General features: G+C 35.9%; 1 protein-coding gene across 3 annotated transcripts in view; it reads left to right on the top strand.

Moving 5' to 3' along the window:
- The window catches only part of l(1)G0020 (RNA cytidine acetyltransferase l(1)G0020), a 54,308-nt gene extending 37,871 nt beyond the window's left edge, over positions 1-16,437 (top strand). Inside the window, exons 14-18 of one of the 3 annotated variants that reach the window (XM_071596933.1) lie at positions 1,166-1,344; positions 2,152-2,400; positions 10,495-10,640; positions 13,444-13,572; positions 16,284-16,390. In XM_071596933.1, coding sequence (XP_071453034.1) covers positions 1,166-1,344; positions 2,152-2,400; positions 10,495-10,640; positions 13,444-13,558 — 689 coding nt within the window. In that variant the 3' untranslated portion in view covers positions 13,559-13,572; positions 16,284-16,390. Of the gene's footprint in view, positions 1-1,165; positions 1,345-2,151; positions 2,401-10,494; positions 10,641-13,443; positions 13,590-16,283 lie in introns of all 3 variants that reach the window. The other 2 variants (XM_071596932.1, XM_071596934.1) reach the window with 2 other exon arrangements.
- The last annotated feature ends 647 nt before the right edge of the window (positions 16,438-17,084 follow it).

Here is a 17,084-nt window from a genome sequence, read left to right as displayed (position 1 = left end):
CGCTAGTACTCCAGGTTTTTCTATTTGAGTACAGTAAAACTGCCATAAGGCATTTCGTCTACCTCAACTTGCTTGTCTAGCATTTCTAAAAGTGTCATTGTTCAACCATTGCATACATTATATACCTCCAATCATTTGTTTGCTATAAAATTTAGTAAATGATAACAGAAGTGGTGAATAACACACCAATGGTGTGTGGTTAAGATTATGCAACCTTTTTGAATTATATTCAATATTATTTCATGTAGTCACTAAAAGTACTTGAGTAATTTCAAATTGCTAAAAGTACTTTGAGGGCTAGTTTTCTTGTGACAAAATGAATAGGGGAACCTAGATGTGTTTGTAATTAACGTATCATGCTTTGCAATGTGAAAATTCTTAATGGCATGAAATGCCTTGGAGAGATGTTCAAATTAAATTATCTCTCATGGGACCAGAAAATGGCTTCAAATTTCACCATAAGCAAATTTTAATTCATCTGTACCAATAAGCATGCAAAGACTATGCCTTTGGTTTGGAACTGCTGTAAGCTTGGAATTACTATATATATTAATTTTTGATATTTTGAATTAAGCAGGATAAAAAAAATGAGTTATTGGGTAAAAATGACTAAATTCATTTCAACTAACATCATTTTATTATGTAATCCATTTCAGCAGAATATTTATTATCAGCGGATGTATAGTAACACCTTAGATGTCAATGATCCGTTGAAACGAGGTTGTGCAATAAAAAGATATAAATGGAAAAACATGAATGGAAAAGCCATTTTCATGTGCTTTTGGTATCAATGAGTTAGAAAAGTAAACATAGAAATTAAAGTCCAATAATTGTGAGAAATGCCATTAAATAAACTTGAATGGAGACATCCAATAATGTGCATTGCAATGCAAAAATTTCATAGTGTGAAAATCATTTGCCTTCGGCCAGAATTTGAAACCAGATGCCTCGATATCTCGTTGAGTGTCAGCCAATTAAGTTACCGAGGGATTGGGGTTCAAATCCTAGTCAAGGTGAATGATTTTTGTGCTCTGATATTGCTGAATTTTAGAAATTAGAGTTTAATTTCATGCTTGTTTCTCTTATTCATTTGACAACAGTGCAGTAATTCTGTAGATTAGATGTTTTTCTGGTATATAAATTCACTTCATTATTATTTCACTAGCTGGGAGTATGACTTCTGAAGAGCTGGATGTGTATCTTACTCGGTATGATCTGAAGAGGCTGGAATCATATGCATCCAATGTGGCAGACCATCATCTCATCACAGATCTGCTTCCAGCAATTGCCCGACTCTACTTCCTCAATCGACTTGGAGACACTCACTTATCTGCCCTACAAGCCGTAAGTCACACCTCCTCCTAATCCTCCATTTTGTTTTCATTTTAAAGTTCATTGGGAGTATATTATTATTACTCCCACTGACACAGGTCTAGGGGTAATCAGAACACACAAGCCATTCGACCATATCAAGTGTGAGGTCTTTGGGAAGTAAACTGTTCTGTGAATTCAGAAAAGGCAATAAAATAAAAATTGATGCCTCAAGATTCAATGAGAATTTGAGAAATTATGTTGCATTCTGATTTTGAACTTAGATTTTTCTTGGCATGTGTTACATCCATCATTGCGACATGAGAACTGAGCATCAACAATAAATTATGAGCATCAAAAAAATGTATGATCACTTTATTCAACAACCCTTGTAGTAGTTGTAATAAATAGTTTATTTTTTTGTTCCTCACAGGTAAATCAAAAGTAAATTATTTTATTTGAAATTAACCAAATACTTTCATAAAATCTTCATTAATTGTTTATGCCATGAAAATGTTTCGAAATGGTCTATTAAAACATTATCTCTATACATATCTTCACTCATAGAAAACAAACCAGTATTTCTGAAGTTCAAATGCAGTATAAGTGGAAAATCTAAAACAATCTGCTCCAACCTAAACAAATGGCATGATATTACCTAAGTATAGGTTCTTTTTTAAATGGGATTTTTGTGAGCAACCTTAAATTTCTCCTTTTGCTATATTTCACTCCTCCAATTTCTCAGAGAAAGTTTTAATTGTAGAATATTTGTGTGTATATGAGTTTCAATATGACCACCATCAGCTTTTAAATCATTATGCAACCATACCTATCCTGCAGGCAATACTCTTGGGGATGGGACTTCAGTGTAAGACAGCTGATGACTTGAGTGGTGAACTCCAGCTGCCTTCCTCACAGCTTCTTGGTTTATTTAATCGAACTATCAGACGACTGGGTTCTTACTTCAGGACAATTGTGGAGCAGTCTGTTGAGAAAACAATATCCATCCCAAAAGCAATGGACAGCATCCCTGCAGTGGACATGGCAGGTGCCACTGGTTTGCAGAATGAACTGCTGGAGGCCTCCCAAGTGAGTGTTTAATGAAGTTCATGATTCAATTAGTGTTATTGTAAGTTGAAATTTGGGTAAACATGGAAATTTAAACTTCTCAGAAAAGTAGAAACTGCCCCCTAATCATAGTAACCAAGTCCTTTTCCAAGATGGTAGTACTGTCTCAATTATTTGATAAAAAATTTCAAAATGAAAAAGTTAATGATGTATATGATATAAAATCAACTCTAATTTTTCTGCATGAAAGTATTAGGAAAGTGTTATACTACCTTGATCAAAAATTTCCCGGAATTTATTCAGAAAATTAAAAATACAAGTTTATTCATCTAAATCTATATTGTCCCCTTCAAAGTAATCCCCATCGACTGCAACACACTTATGCCAGCGCTTGATCCAATCCTCGAAACATTTTTTATATTCGGTTTTCGGTATGTCCATCAGTGCTTCCTGCGATTTTTCCATTACTTCCTCTCGGCTGCTAAAACGCGTTCTCCGTAATGGTTTTTTAACTCGATTGAACAGAAAGAAGTCACAGGGAGCCAAATCAGGTGAATTCGGTGGCTGTTGGATGGTATTTGTTGCATTTTTCGTCAAAAAATTACGAATAATGATAGCACTGTGCGACGGTGCGTTATCATGGGGCAAAATCCACGAGTTTTCTGCCCACATTTCTGGTCTCTTTCGGCGAATTGCTTCACGCAAACGTCTCATAACGCCCAAATAATACTCTTTGTTTACTGTCTGGCCTTCTGGCAAAAATTCATGATGCACTACACCGTTGTAATCCATGAAAACCGTCAGCATTGCCTTCTTTTTTGACTGAAAACGACGTGGTTTTTTTGGTCTCGGCTCATTTGGTGAACGCCATTCACTTGCCTGATGTCTGGATTGCGTGTCGTACTCATAAACCCACGTCTCGTCTCCAGTAATGATCCTTTTGATGAATGTGGGATCGGATTCAGCCTCGCAAATCATGTCTTTTGCGACGTCAACACGGTCTCTTTTTTGCATGAAATTGAGGTCTTTTGGAACCAACTTTGCTGCTACACGACGGAAACCCAAATCATTAACCACAATGTCTTGGGCGGATCCATAGGCAATGTTCAAGTCCTCCGATATTTCTCTGATGGTTAATTTGAGGTTATTGACCAACATTTCTTTTACTTTATCAATTTTTTCACCGACTTTCGATGTCGATGGTCTGCCACTGCGTTCATCATCTTCGATTGACTCACGACCACTTCTGAACCGCTCGTGCCACTGGTAAACGACCGTTTTTTTTAGAGAATCGTTGCCGAAACACTTTTCCAACATTTCCAACGTCCGTGCGCCACTAAATCCGTTTTTTACGCAAAATTTAATACAAGTTCGTTGTTGCAAATTTAAATCCATTTCTGAAATTGTAAAAAATCGCCAACACACACAGAGATAGATGTACTCTTGGCTACGTAACTTTTGCAAATGTCAAGTTATGACACTAAGATTTAAAGGGAATATCAACAACAGATGTACCAATTTAACAAAAAAAACAGAACTCAAATCGGAACGATGGGAGCGTTACACGGTGGTTATTCCGGGAACTTTTTGATCAAGGTAGTATGCACTTTAATTGAGATTAGTATTTGATGTTTGCTATTACTGAAGCTTTGGAGGTACTCTGGAGGACACACTGCTGGGCTTGCTTTATATTTTTGAAACGGCGAGGATGAAGATATTTACTGATAGCCAACATAGGCAAATTTGCAGTTATTGGCCTTGCAAGCCATCATTGCAGTACTTTTCTCTTTAGATTTCTTCCCCTAGGATGCTGCTCAATTTGAAATGCAAGGTCTTTTCCTGGAGGCAAAAATGTCAGTTTTGTCAACATTAATAATGTCCTTTGCTGAAAAATCTTTGAGTAATATAAGCTTAGTTGAAGTTACCTAGCCCAATGTTATATCACGGGAAACATTTCCTAACTTGCCAGAAACATACTATAACATGCAGTGGAACCTCGTAAAACGAGCGTAATCTATTTTGCGGCCTTTCTCTTATAAAAATGAAACACTTGTTTAGTGAATCATTGTTTTCTTAATAAGGTAATGTAAAATACAATAATGCATGCCATGCTGAAAAAAATATATTCTGTGCAAGTTGTATTCAAAGAAAATTATACGGACATAATTGAGGATCAGGGTTCACATTCACCTTTCCTTCTACTCGTATTATGGAATTAAACCACCGGGAATGTGAATTCAATTCGTATAAAAAAAATAGATTGGAAATTATTAGTTTGTTATTTATGATGCATTCATAATTCATTTTTATAAGAAACCTGTCAAGAGACATTTGTTTTTACCAGCTTCTCGAATTTGTTTGAAAATGTGACATAGCATTATCATTATGTATATTTTTAGTGCACATAGCCAGTCTTATTAGGGTGATGTTTCTCAAAATATGATACAACAGAGGATTGGAGTCCTCATCTCTTCCTCTATTGTGGAATGAACCAACCTGCAATAGGAAGTAGATTTTTAGAAAAAATAAATTAAAATTATTAGTTTATTATTTATGACACATAACTAATTCTTTTTATGAGAAAACTGTCAAGATATATTTCTTTTTGCTGACTCTTCAAAATGTTGCAAAAATTTAACCCAGCATTATCATCATATAAAATTGTAGGGCACGTAACATCTGCTGTATTATGGGTGATGCTTCTTAATGTACAATGTTATAGTTTCCAATGCTTTCAGCATTTCTCCTATTGCACTAGATGATTGCTGTGTTGCTGTTTCCTCATCCACAGACAAACTCTCCTCCACAACTTCTTCCTCTAAAACTTAATGCAACTCTATAAGCTCTTCAGTTGTCATGTCCTGTAATTACAGACCTATATATCTCACTTCTATATGTTGCAAAATCTTAGAGCACATAATTGTCAGTTCAATAATGAGATCCCTTGATAACATTAACTTTTTAAGTGACAATCAACATGCATTCAGGAAAACCCGCTCATGCGAAACCTAATTAGGATTATTTACACATTACTTACTTGTATCGGATGAGAGAGGTAGGCAAGTGGAAGTGATCTTTTTAGATTTTCAAAAGGTATTTGATAAGGTTCCCCATGGTAAACTCATTCGTAAATTAAAGGTCATGGGTATAAACAAGGGCGTAATAAGTAGAGTTGAAGACTTTCTTTCAGAGCAGGAACAGAGGGTAGTCCTTGATGGTGCTAGTTCCGACAGCATACGAGTCACCTCAGGGGTACCTCAGGGAAGTGTAATTGGGCTGTTGTTTTTCTTGATTTTTGTAAACGATTTGAACCTCGAAGTGGAAAGTAAGATTAGGATGTTCACAGATGACATGGTGATCTATTGGGAGATATCTGTGGGATCGTTTTATTTTAGTGCAGGCTTTAGATTGCATTACTAAATGGTGTTCTAACTGGGGATTATCATTAAATTATAATAAATGTTTGGTGGTAAATTTCTATAAAAGATCAATGGGATGTGCTTCCAAATTAGCTGGAATTGACCTAGAAGTAGTTGATGCGGTAAAATACCTAGGTGTTACATTCACCAAAGACTTAACTTGGGGGACTCACATACATAAAGTCTGCGGGCGAGCATATAAAAAATTGGGATTTGTTAGACGCTTTGTCGGCAAAAGTGATTCGAAGGTCAAGGAATGTTGTTACCATGCTCTTGTTTGGCCTCATTTAGAGTATGCATGTAGTGTATGGGATCCGAGTAAAAAAGGCCTCATTTGGGAAATTGAGAAGGTTCAACGCTCGAAGGTTCTTTCCAAATGACCTCATTAGTGTTCTGATCATCTGTTTTTAACTCTCCCTTTCAATCACTCGTCCCTCTCTGGACCCACCCATTACCTGCAACATTGGCTCGCATTCCCTGCCTTTTACAGTCTCCTTGTGGGGAGGGGGGAGCATTTTGTGTTGCATGTTCATGTGGTGGTGGAGTTTTGCCTTCTTGCTTGTTGTGTCCTGGCTGGCGTGTTGTTGGATGGCTTTCGTGCTGCATCCTGGGGTGCAATTGTTAGTTGGTTTATGGTATATGTGTTTGCATGAGTGTGTGCGCTGCTGTGGGTGTAGTTTTCCATACTGTTGTTTTTGCATGTGGTATTGTTATCTTTTACAAGTGATGACCTAACACCCCCGCCACAAGCCCTTGCGGTGGTATTATGTAGATGTAGATGTCCTGTCTGTGCTTCTCCACAAGTTCGTCGATATCATTGTTATCCACCTCTAATCCCAGGAACTTGGCCACAGACAAAATCTCATGGACTACAGTCCCTATATCTGCTGTCTCAAATTCCTTGAAGTCTATTTTGTCAATGATCTCCAGCCAAAGCTTCTTTCAGGCAGAAGTGAAAGTTCTCTTTGCAATCCCTTCCCATGCCTTTTCATTCATTTTAAGGCAGTCTACAATGTTGAAAAGATATTTCCAAAACTCTCTCAGATTGAGGCTGGCCCTTTCAGTCACTTCATAACAATCCTCTGAAAGTGCTTTAGTGTAGAGCTTCTAAAAGTTAAAAATAACCTGCTGGTCCATAGGCTGGAGAAATGGAGTGGTGTTGGGGAAAGAAACTGGATCTTGATGAATTTCAATTCGTCAAGGAGGTCATCTTGCAGGCTGGGAGGATGAGCAGGAGGGCTATTGTCCATAACAAGCTAGACATAGAGTGCAGATTCATGCTAAGCAAATACTTTTTCACCGAAGGACCAAACGCTTCATTGATCCAGTCAGTAAAAAGGTCATGCGTCACCCAAGTCTTGTTGCTGGGAACCACATTGCATTTAGCCTGCTCTTCTGGACTTTGCACTTCCTGAAGGCTCATGGAGTTTCTGAATGTTGAACAAGCATGGGTTTAATTTTCATATTGCTACTTCCATTGGCACAAAATAACAGCATGATACGGTGTCCTTGGCTTGTGGCCGGATGATGCATTCTCCTCTGCTGTTATATAGGTTCACTTCTGCATCTTTTTCCAGAAGAAGTCCATCTCGTCACAATTAAAAACCTGCCGCCGCAGGAAACCCTCAGAATCTCTGAGTTTCTTGAAGCCATTGATGAAGCTCTCTACTGCCTTGAGTTAGAGCTTGCTGCTTCACTAGACTCAAAATGCTGCGAATGCTGGTTATTTTCTTAAAGTTCTCGAACCGCTCATGGCTTCCCTTAAATACTTCTTTTGCGTCCATTGATGATCCTGGCAATTTCTTAACAAAGTTAGCAAAAATCACTTTTGCCTTCTTACAAATCATGTTCTTGTTGATAGCATCACCTTGCAATTGTTTTTGTTTATCCATATGAGAAGCAACCTTTCAACATCATTCAGAATACGGAAACATTGCTTAGATATTCTTGTCACTCCCTTTGAAGCATCTATCCCCTCAATTTTAACTTGTTCTTGAGGACAGTACAAACCGTCGATGTTGACTGGTTGTATGTGCATGATAGATCAGCTTTGCTGACACCTTGTTCCCGCTTTTGAATGATTTCACTTTTCATTTTTACAGTTATTTTTTAAGATATTCATAAAATATTATTTAACCCAGCATGTAAAGTCTCAAATAACATGCCTGAACACAAGTTAAGACAAATGTATGATCACTAGCGATACTATGGTGCTACTGGAACTTGTGCTAAGCACAAATATAAACAACCAATGCAATCACTCTGGGAATCCCCCTCCTCGTCACTCGTTATGTGAAATGTTGCACACTAAGTGAGTAATTCTTGGATACAATATTTGTGCTTGTTATGTGAATTACTTGCTATCCATGGTGCTTGTTTAGCAAGGTTCCTATGTAATACTATTCCTCACCATGAACCACCCCAACCAACCTGGAATAGACTTGAAATCAATTCAGACCTTAATTTTCAAGCATCCAACTTTGCCATCAACTCAGCATTAGAAACTAGAGCATTATGTTCTCTTCCTCAAACCAGAACAAACCTTGTTTAAAACCGACAATTGATGCTTCATCCAAATTTTGTATTTTGTCCTATGAAAATGTTTCTATTCTGAATTAAACTTGCTTTTCTCTAGCCTGGTTGTTAATTTTTGATGATTTTCGATATTTGCTGACAAAGTTGAATTTGACATTTCAAGTTCTTTGTAGATGAAGAAACTACACAACTGAAACCCCCTATCTTTTCTGCATTCACATTTATGCTGAAAGCACCCATGATACAGCGTAGCTCGCAATTTTTCTATTTGCTGAAATGGATGCTCTGGCAACTTAATCAGTCTGTGCAATGGAATGTTGCATCATTTGCCTTCTGCATTTTAACTTAATTTTCTGAATAATGCCTCAGTCCAGTTTTTGTAGATTTGCAGTTGTGTTGGTAGTTTTGAAAAAATTGAAGTTGCAAATTGGTCAGCTTGAGTTGATGGTTGTAACAGAGTGTAGTCAAGAAAAAAGAGAATATTATGATTTAGTGGACTAATTTTTTTGTCAAAGCTTGTTAAACAATCTTCAAAAATATTATAAATCATTCATGCCTTATTATTTGCTTACCTAGACATCCCCAACTTTGTCAAGTCAGTGTGTTTTAAACATCTTGGTTGAAGAGATTTTCCAATCACCAGAAGTCCCTCTTTATTTCTGTCAGCACACGAAAAAGCACACAGTCAGTGCTAAAAACACATAGTACACTGCCCTTGCACTTCTCCATCCTCAGTGTAATGATTTGCAAAAAATAGCCCACTTTTGTCCATATATGTAAGTGTTGCTATATGCGATTTTTGATGATTGATGGAAGGATAACCTTTTAATCACAGCACACTTTGTCACCTCAAAAGATTCACGGAAAATCCTACCAAAGGCCATGCATGAAATCGTTCAAATCAGCCATTGCTCACCACTAAATCGTCAATTCCCAATTTTGATGTAGTTTGCAAGGCCTTTTCCTTACAAGGCATCGCCAATGAGAACATTATTATATCATGTATCTTTAAATCACTCAAAAACTATGTAGTGGACTCTTTCATATTTTTCTTGCAACTTTGCTTAACTTCACCATTCCAGTTACTATTGTGCCAGTAATTAAAATTCTCACTCCTAGATTTTGAAAATCTATCTGAGTTTTCCCATACTTCAGTATCAGTATCAGTAATCAGCAATATCAGTAATAATATCAGTAATTTCTTTCCGATGTACCTTTATCTCCTCCAATAGCTTAACTCTTTCCTCCAAGCTCCAGCAAATTCTCTTCCCTGTAGTCTTTGACTCCTTAGTGGTTCTTGCACTGTCACTCAAAGGGAAATGCCATGAGTAAGCCACAAAGAAACTGCAGTAGTTCTTACTCCCTAAAAAGACTCATTCATTCTCCCTAACAAATAATTTTGTAGACTACTCAAAGAAAACGTATGTATCAAAGAAATGAAGTACCCAAACAGAAACCGTAAGAAGAGGATTAAGTTCTCAAACTCTCAGTGCAAAGAGGCACCTGTCATGTTGAGAGAATCATTATCCTCAGCAATTGTACATGAGAGTAAGGGGTGGGTTTTGAATAGGGATATTATATAAATGAACAGATTGGAATTACAATCACTTTTGGGAAATAATGGTCATTGAATAGGTTGGTTGCTTAAAAGGAGTGGTCGTTGGGAAGGTTTTACTCTATTAAATAAACATTTGATAATAAATGCTGTTTCTCAGTCCCATACGTTATATAGTAAATTCAGATGGGAATAGGTTAGGGAGAAAAGAACTTAGCTAGAAGTGCCAGTTCCATAAGGTGGAGGGAGGTTTCAAGTGGAAGAGTGACAGAGGGTGGAAAATTTAAGCTATTAAGGGAAAGCCATTGGGAAAGTAGTGAACTAGATCCACTATATGTATCTCCTCTTTGTTATTCTTTCACTATTTCCTAAGTAAACTATCCAGGTGTGTATATAAGGAGTATTTTTTATGCCAGATTTTAAGGCTTATTTTTTTATATTGCATGTGTAAATCCATCTGAAATACACTTGACTAAATTTTGTGAAAGCCAAATTTTTTCAAGTTTAATTGAAAATTTTGATTTTACCTATATGGTGATAACTTTATTTTGAGCGCCACAAGCACTTCTTATGTAAAGTTGCTGAATGAAGAATTTTGTCTTGCAGAAAATTAAAATTCAGCAAAAGTCTGAACTACTTAAACTGAAACGTGAAGAACTCAGTAATTATGCTGTTGGTGGCACTAAAGAAGAATGGGATCATGTTCTTTCAACTACCAAACTGGATAAAGGAGAATTTGTGTCTTTGACTAGGTAAGTGAATTAGCACAGGTAACTTGTAAAACTTCTGAAAAATGACTCTGTTACAAGGGAATTTCTGTGTCATTAATGTAATCTCACCTAGTTATTATCTTTTCTTATTTCTTAAATGAATGAATAAAAGTAAGTGCATAGCCTATAGCAGAGGTATCATTATTCAGGGCAAGATATAAAATGGATATATATATATATATATATATATATATATATATATATATATATATATATATATATATATATACACACACACACACACACATACATACACACACACGTATACACACACACACACACACGTACACACGCACACACACACACGCACACACACACGCACACACGCACACACGCACACGTACACACGCACACACACACGCACACACACGCGCACACACGCACACACACACGTACACACGCACACACGTACACACGCACACACGTACACACGCACACACACACACACGTACACACGCACACACGTACACATGCACACACACACACACACACGTACACACACACACACGTACACACACACACACACGTACACACACACACACATATACCCTCACACACACACACACACGTATACCCTCACACACACGTATACCCTCACACACACGTACACACACACACACACGTATACACACACACACACACACACACACACACACACGTATACACACACACACACACACACACACACGTATACACACACACACACACACACACACACACACGTACACACACACACACACACGTACACACACACACACACGTACACACACACACACACGTACACACACACACACGTATACACACACACACACGTATACACACACACACACGTATACACACACACACACGTATATATACATACATATATATATGTATATATTTATATATATATTTATATATTTATATATTTATATATATATATATATATATATATATATATTTATATATATATATATGTATATATATATTTATATATATATGTATATATATTTATTTATTTATATATATATATTTATATATATATATATATTTATATTTATATTTTTATATATATATTTATATTTATATATATATATATTTATATATATATATATATATTGTGAGTATATCACACTTGATTGCTAATTCATCTATTCATAATGCTTTCAGATTCATTCCTAGCAAGCAAACAAGAATAAAGATAAATATTTTTTTCTATCCTGTTATAAATATTACTCATACATTTTATTTGTAAATGCAGATGCATTTAAGGGCCAGTAGGTGATTTATTTTGCAGAACTTTTCCAATGAGAGAATTATAATTTCTCTTTGTTTAATTAAGCACAATTATCATGCATAATTTCATAGGATAAAATATCAGGGTTAATGGATATTTGTAGTGTGCGTACATTATTGTTATTTGCTGATGGGCGCTGAATGGTCTAATATTTTTATTATTTGGATTTTGCACTACGAAACATAAAATAATTCCTGGTACTGTCATGAGTTATTGGAACTAGGTTACAAGATCTACTACCTCAAACTTCATTGGAATATAATTTTGGGCACTGATGGTGAAAAAGCAAAAAAAGATCACAATTGCCCTCTTGGTTTTATTAAAACGGAAAACCTGTAAAAAAATCAAATTTCTCATTTTCTTCATTGGATCTACAACATCAGTTAACACACACTTTTTCTTTCTATGACAACTCTCCCTTCTATCCCTCTAATTCATATCAATTTTCCACTCATAATACATATTAACCATGTACCTTATTCCTACCTTTTTCCCAAAGATGCCAGAGTGCCAAAGAATTGATATTGCCAATTATACTGTTGACTATTGGTTCTTCCCTGCATTTATTTGTAGTATATATACGAGAGTGGTCTGAAAAGTTTCCGACCTAACAAAGATGCAAGACATTTTTTCTGAAATTTTCGGAGGTCGGAAACTTTTCAGACCACCCTCGTATTGGATTACTTGGTATATATCTTGTTGTTATTGATCAAAAGTCAGGTGTTTTCTGTGTGAAGTGAATATTCTATTATCTCTTCATCTTTCCGTGAGATATTCCATAACCCCTTCCCCATTTCTTTTGTCAGAGGGTATAGCGAGTGACATTGTAGGGGTGTAGGCTGCTCCTTGATTTCATGCCATAGAAAATCCACTGCTGGCTAGATATCGTGTGAAAGTTATTATTTTTCCATTACCTGGATTATATTTTAGTTTATGAACCATAATACTTTGTTGGCAGTCCATGATAATCTGACCATTTTAGTTCCAACAGAAATGACTAAGTATATCCAAGGTATAGTTGCCCAGTTTAAAGGAAAATGTATTTTTGAAAAAAAATAGGAAAACAATTTATTTTAGTAGGTTGTCAAATGATTGTTTTCATAAAATATCATATAATGGATGATGTTTTCTAAGATAAATCATTAGTTCTTGAACTCTCAGAATGTATGCTTAAATTTGGGAGAGGATGAATGGAAACTCTAGGAGAAAGGAAGAGAGGACTTTGTCCCTAGAGATGACAGTTCACATGGTGCAGAGAGAGAAATACTTCCCCAAGGCACTATGGTAAATGTATATGGTGTCTCAACTAAAGATTTCATTTCATAAAAGACTCAAATTAAAGTAGTGTATTCAATAAGATTTGGACTGAAAAATTGGCTTAAATATACCTGGACTTTTAGCATGCCACTCTCATTTTCAAAATGGGGTTTCTTTTTCATAGAAACTATATTTTATCCTCTTCTCAATATGACCTCAATTTGTTAAACCATTCACCAATCTCAATTGCAGATGTGAAAATTCACAGTCCCACTTCATTGAGACAAATCCAATGCATCAACTCACAAACGAAACACAAAAGTCTGTGAATGCCACCAACTCAAGTGGATGTGCTGACCCTCCTTGAGAAGGAAACATGAGGTGGGGAGGATTCAATAGTAGGTTTGCGAAGGCTAGCTAAGGAAGAATTTTTTGTGGGGAAATATGCCCTAAGGGTGTCTATTCCACTCACACTGAAGACATGGCCTATTCTTAACATCAAATCAACCTTGAACATTCAAATTATTTGAGAAGAATATCAATTGTACGCTTAGTGGAATTATTTTCATTTGACAGATAATATGGCAAATAATGATGTAACTTTATAATTCATTTGTGGTACTAACAGCCAAAATGTTTTGCTATTCAAGCCATAAACAATTCATCAGAGAGAGTTAACTCAGTTCGGTGGGAAATACTTACTGGCAGTTTTTTAATGTTTGGAGACGTATGCAGAAGCACTGATTTGAAATCAAAAGACCAATGATTTATCATGATATTATGTATGCAAGGTGTAATCAAAAAAAGACCAGATTATTTTATTCTGTGCAAACTGTTCAACGGATCAAAATGAGACTGTGCACCATCTGGCGACACATTTGATGACTAAAATGAGAGGTGTTGTGTTTGTTTACGTCAAGTCGTTACGCAGCAGCTTAGGTAAGTGTCTTAACATGTTCGTCGCTGCATACAATGGCAGCAATGAAGGAGCGAGAGGAACAGCGTGTGTGCGTGAAATTTTGTTTCAAACTCGGCAAAAGTGTTACCGAGACATTTGGAATGATTCAGCGAGCCTTTGTTAATGAAGCTATGAGTCAAAGCTAGTGTTTTGAGTGGTACAGTGATTTTAAATCGGGCAGAACCTCGACAGATGAAAATTTGCGAACAGGGCAGCCTTCCACTTCAACAGACCTCAGCTATGTCAATTAGGTGAACGATTTGGTGCTGGCAAATCACCATTTAACTGTTAGGGAGATAGCCAAGGAAGTGAACATTAGTTTTGGATCCTGTCAGACAATTTTGAAAGACATTTTGGGCACGACATGCATCGCATCAAAATTCGTCCAGCGGGTGAGACTGATGAACAGAGACAAAAACATGTGGACATTTGTCAGGAACTCCTGGATTGAGCCAATGCCGACTCAGAGTTTCTTAAAGCCTTCTTCTTGTTTCCTAAGTTAAAATCAACCTTGAAAGGGCACCGATTCGACTCTATTGTGGACATTAAAACTAATTGTACGGCAGACCTGAAGAGGAATCCCTAAGGTGGCTTACGAGGCAGGGTTTTTGAGGGCTGGAAGAAACGTTGACAAAGCTGTGTCATCAGCCAAGGCATGTACTTGGAGGGCGACAAGTTCGATTAAGTCGTATCCATCGAAATAAACAATTTATAAAATCAGCCCTGTCTTTTTTTGATCACACCTTGTATGGTTAAAAAGGATAGGTAATATTAAAGCAAAGATTTTCAAAAATGTCTAGAACTTTTATGAATTGTATTAATAAATGAGTGTCTATTTAATTTAAGTTGTTGACTTAAATAAAATCTGTAATTTCATTTCACAAAATGCTCATCATTGATAAAATATATTTTCTAACGGACATTGATGATAAATGAGGATTGAACTTCAAATGAATTTATTTTATTTTGAAGTCTTCTGTTTAAGGTAGGTTTTGAAAGGACGCACCATATTTATTAAATCAAATTAAATTGCTTAGAAGATTGAAATTGTAGTTATAAAAATTCTGTTCAATAACTAGGCATTAAATATGCCTAGTTATGCAAGGTATAGGTAAATGCAAGTATATTAAAGGTATGGGCATTTAGTGTTACAAGCACCAATGCCCCACATTGTCTGTATCTTTCACTGTACATTAATTGCCTGATGGTAGAAAATGTATTTTCATCAATGCAAGTGAAATGATGCAGATGATTTTTTTCTCCAATAGTGCATTTTTTGTCTCTCTATCATATGAAAATTTATTTTTATTTTTCTTTCATATTCATAATTACGTTAGTATATACTGACTTATATTTAGAGAGATAATGAGATGACTTCCTCTGTGAAATTTTATTCCACATGCATGATGGATGTTTCGACAATTGTTGTCATTGCCAGTTGACAAGATACATTTTTGCAATTATATAAGCCCAGTGAGGATGGGGAAGCAGGGTGAGGGAGTTGGGGTTGCACTAGTGGTGGCTGGGAAGGAAGATAGGAAAGGAATCGGGTGGAGAGAAGGATAGATGTATGCTTACCACTTAAAAAGGATGGCGAGAGAAGAGTGAGAACATGCTAATCACCTGGACTTTGCTCAGTGTTGAGTTGGTAGCTGAAAAGGGGAAGAGAGAATTACTTGGAAACTTAAGGGTGTGGGATTACTGCTAATAATTTGGCATAAAATGAAAAAAATATCAAGTATTACATATAGTTGTGAATTTGGAAACTGTATATGGCTATGGGAAAAGAATTTGAATGTATAAATAAGAATTAGTTGATTTCACATATCATAAAGCTGAGTTCAAGGTAAGGTCCAAACCAGCCTATGATTTTCTTTATTAAAGTAGGAAGGTTGTCAGTTTATACTGTGGTGGAACTTTGAAGAAAAGGTACTTTTCATGCAACTATTCAAAAGGAACCATGTCCTAAAGGATTTGCAAAGGAAAGAAAAATTTTCACATACTTGACTGTCGGGGCTAAGATCAATCTCAAAACATTATTTTCATTAGGCTAAGGATATGTCATTCATGTGAAATCATGCCTGCATGTGTTCTCTACTTTCATAAATTAATGGTGTCTTCTCATTTGTTACAGGAAGCATAAAATACCCACCACTGTGGAAAGTGATGTCAAAGAGCAGCATACAAAAAAGAAGAAGAAAAAATATTCTAAATGAGAATTATGGAAAATGTTTAGGCTGATTTATATTAAATTCTTGAAATACCTTTTATCTATCTGTGACATTAAAGCTTTAAGCATAATATATGTGGTGGATTCTTCAACAATATCAAACCTTTTTGCATTACATATTTTCTTTAAAGGTGCATTGCAATTGATAGGGCTAATCATGGGCATGAGTATTCTACGAAACAGCTGCCTGCCTACTGCTGCCCTGCCGCTGAGTAGTCATCATTAGGTGCTTATGTACTTTTTGGAGTGAGATTATCTCAGTAGATAAATACTCCATTTTAGGAATGATTTTTATGAAGCATTTTTCATCAGGAAAAAATTAACTTGCAATATTTTGTCCTAAATTTCAATAGAAAACTAGTTGATTTTGGTAAAATACAAAGAGATAAAAGTTCCTGTGCGCAGTAAACTTCCACTAATCCACTGTTTCCTGAAATTCTACTATTTAGCAGCCAACAGTGACAGAAAGAAACGGACAGACTGGTGGCTCTGTACTCCTAAAATACAATACTCACACTATTTATTGCTGCCTTGATTGTGCAGATATAATCCTCGTCTTTTTCTTGAAAATGGCGACAAAGAATTTCATGGCATGAAAGATTGATAAGTTATTTTATGATGAAAATGTTTAAATTATAATCGTTAATAGTAAGTTTTTAATTGTTTCTCAAAATAGAGAATTTGTCAAATTTAAGGCATGGATGA

The sequence above is a fragment of the Hetaerina americana genome, unplaced genomic scaffold (genome assembly GCF_022747635.1).
Source record: "Hetaerina americana unplaced genomic scaffold, ioHetAmer1.1.p SCAF_8, whole genome shotgun sequence".
NCBI classification, from domain to species: domain Eukaryota; kingdom Metazoa; phylum Arthropoda; class Insecta; order Odonata; family Calopterygidae; genus Hetaerina; species Hetaerina americana.
This window is presented reverse-complemented; position numbering and strand designations above follow the sequence as displayed.